This window comes from Malania oleifera, chromosome 3 (genome assembly GCF_029873635.1).
Source record: "Malania oleifera isolate guangnan ecotype guangnan chromosome 3, ASM2987363v1, whole genome shotgun sequence".
Classification (NCBI taxonomy): domain Eukaryota; kingdom Viridiplantae; phylum Streptophyta; class Magnoliopsida; order Santalales; family Ximeniaceae; genus Malania; species Malania oleifera.
Genome location: NC_080419.1, coordinates 89,665,287 through 89,668,523, shown reverse-complemented (window position 1 = coordinate 89,668,523; position 3,237 = coordinate 89,665,287). Strand labels below are relative to the sequence as shown.

Sequence of the window (3,237 nt, the reverse complement as noted above, 5' to 3'; positions counted from 1 at the left end):
ATAATGATAAGAATAGGAATTGGTAGATTAGGATGTTGATAGGAGATTTTGAGTTTGTTTCGTAGCTTAGAGGCAAAAATCTATTGATGGACTTCTGTGAGTTTCCAAATCCGGCCAATTTCATAAAACCACGGTAAATCCGTTGATGGTGATGTTTCTGAGTAGAGAGACTAGGACTCAGAATTAGAACTTGAGAGTTAGGTTGATTTAGGGATAAGCTGGTTGTTTGATGTTTTAATTGAGGATTTAAATGTTAAATTGATTCGTTGTTCTATAACTGTATCTAATGTGATATGAAGGTTCTAAATTCGCTTCTGTCGTGTCTACAGGATGGATTCCAAGGAAAAGGACGTTGATGCTAGAGAGGAGAATGATGTAGGAGCCACTAGTGTGGGAGAGATCGATACCTCCACTCTACAGCGGAGTTTAGCTTGGCAGGTTCGGGAAGAAATTAAGCGAGACTCTGAAAGGCAGAACTGCCCACCTTTGAACCAGGGCTGTTTGATTGACCAATTTACTCGCTTGAAACCTTCTACATTTGTGGGCAGTGTTGACCCACTCGTAGCAGAGAGTTGGGTGCAAGAAATGGAGAAAATGTTGGTAGTGTTATCTTGCACTGAGGCACAGAAGGTTCTCTTTGCTACCTTTAAGCTAACAGGAGAGGCTGAGTGCTGGTGGCAAGCAGTAAAGATGCTAGAGGAACAAAGGGCAGTACCCACAGATATGACTTGGATTCGATTTAAGGAACTTTTCTATGATCGGTATTTCCCTACCACCATTAGGGCTGCGAAGGCAGAGGAATTCTTTCACCTGAATCAGGGGCAACTTACTGTGCAGCAATACGCTGCGAAGTTCATGGAGCTCTCTCGTTTTGCACCTTTTATGGTTCTAGATGAGTTCCAAAAGGCGAGGTGGTTTGAGAGGGGATTGAAACCGAGAATTCACGAGCAAGTGGTAGTTCTGAAGGTACAGAACTTTTCAGAACTGGTGGATAGAGCCATCATGGCAGAATTGAGTCTGCAGAGGAGTATAGAGATGGCAGAGAGTAGAGGAAGAGGCCTATGCCTCCCAGTTTTTCTGATGATGCCAGAAAGGGCTCGTGGAAGAGGGACAAAAATGTTGGGGGGATAGAGATTTGATAGAGGTAATCAAGGACGTTAGAACGATTCATCACCTTCCTAGTGTGCTCATTATAAGTTGAGGCATTGGGGAGAATGCCTAGCCAAGAACATTAGCTATCGGTATGGAAAATATGGCTACATGGCCCGAGATTGTCAGTGACTGCCAAACAACGCACCCAATCCTGATCAGCACCAAAGGAATGAGCCACTGCCTTGTGGTGGTCCAGCGTGTGTGTATACCATGGTTCTCGTTGATAGGAATATTGCTCGTGGTGGTCCAGCGCGTATGTAAAGATATATTTGTATGGGATTATGTTTTAAATACTGGTTGTGTAGATAGATATTTGGATGTTGGAGTCTTCGTTTTTGGGTTGTTATATAGAACTCTGATATTTATTTGAGGTTATTTATTTATGTGCTGCTGCGTGTATGTTAATTATGGTATCAGATACAGGTGATTGGAACACGTGGCACTCGGGCCCCACTTGGCGAGTCGGGGCATCACAGGGGTGAATTGGTATTTTAAAATTGATGCCCTAGGTCAATATCCTAACAGCAATATTTTCACAACCCAAAAGTCAATCTAGTGCAAGTAAAATAAATCAAGTGCATTATGTAGCAGTAATTAAATAGCACAATCTAATCAACTAAGCATGCACCAGAAAGCAGTAAAAAATAAGTGACACCAAGACGTGTTATCGAGGTTTGGCAAATTGCCTACATCCCTGCCTTGACTAACAAGTACAAGGATTACCACTATAACGCTCACTTAAGCGGGCGGAGCGACACTTAAATAACTGGGTCAATTAGCACAGGGCTGACCTCAACCTTTACACACAGTCCTTATCGGGCTAGATTACCACCTCGTCAGGCCACGCTTGGAATACAATAATATTTTTCTTAATCAAACTAGTACAATGATTATGCTTTCATGTAAAGCAGATATGTACCCAATACGCGCAATCACATACACATCAACAATATGGATATAGTGTAAGCTCAGTGAAGCAAATAGTTGTGCTAACAACACTCAATAAGGTATTATCAATGAAATGCTCAAGAGTGTTTAATACAAGCAATATCTTGGAATTTAGGAAAAATGCATTTCAATAGCAAATCATGATTCTAAAGATATCAATAGGATATTCAAACTAGCTCAAGAAGATTTTCTCCAATGAAATAAGCACACTACTAGTTTGAAAAATATTTTTGCTTATTGAAATTATTTTTACACAACAAAAATCAAAGCTATGAAAGTCTTGCAACAACTATGCAAAGATCCCTAAGCTTGCTAGTTTATCCCAACAAAGATTTATAATATGAAATTAGTGGGATAAAACTAAGCCAAACTCCCCAAAAATAAAATTAATAATCACAAAAGCAAATGGGAGATTTAGCACAATCTAGCAATCACAAGCACACTATATATGCTCTCACAATCTCAGAATGTATAAAGGGAATGGAAATTTGAGAGTATTTGGACAAAAAGAGTGTTTGCAAAAGAGAGGATTTTTGGCTAATGAATTTTCTAATTAATTGCTAATCCTCACAAATGAGCCTATATCTATAGGCAAGGTAAAAATTATAACTGTTTGGAGCTTGTTGGGTATTCTTAGAAAAGTTCCAAAATGTTTAAACACAATTAACCCATATTTACCTCAGTTAAAATATTTTTAACCTGGCAGGGTTTGGGTGGCTGAACCGTGGTTTGGTCACCCGAATAGACACAATTATAAAAACCCTAAAATCAGTTTGGTAGCCCGAGTTCTAGTTCGGTGGCCCGAACCAAAGTCAAAAACATTTCTTCAAAATTTTGGATGCCCGATCCTAGGTTCGGTAGCCTAAGCACACATGTTCAGTCACCCAGGGCTTAATTTCAACTAAATTTCTCGATAGCCTGAGTTGGTGAGGGGTCCTTTTCAAAGTGTTCGGGCGCCCATGAAAGGTATGCATAAAATTGTTCGGTCACCCGAGAGCTTAGGTCAACTGTTGACTTCTCAACAGTTCGGGTGCCCGAGGAGTTTTGAACACCTAGTGTTCGGTTTCCCGAGCTCTCTCAAACTCCCTAATAATATTCAATTAAATGTATTTTAACACTATTGAATTCTGTATGATA

General features: G+C 40.0%; 1 protein-coding gene across 1 annotated transcript; it reads left to right on the top strand.

Moving 5' to 3' along the window:
- Positions 1 to 330: 330 nt before the first annotated feature.
- LOC131151419 (uncharacterized) lies at positions 331 to 1,131 on the top strand. The gene has a single exon (XM_058102663.1). The coding sequence runs from the start codon at positions 331 to 333 to the stop codon at positions 1,129 to 1,131; it is 801 nt and encodes a 266-aa protein (XP_057958646.1).
- Positions 1,132 to 3,237: the final 2,106 nt, after the last annotated feature.

What these genes read in the sequence shown, in the direction of transcription:
- LOC131151419 (XM_058102663.1), top strand. Translation starts at nt 331, where the DNA reads ATGGATTCCAAGGAAAAGGACGTTGATGCTAGAGAGGAGAATGATGTA.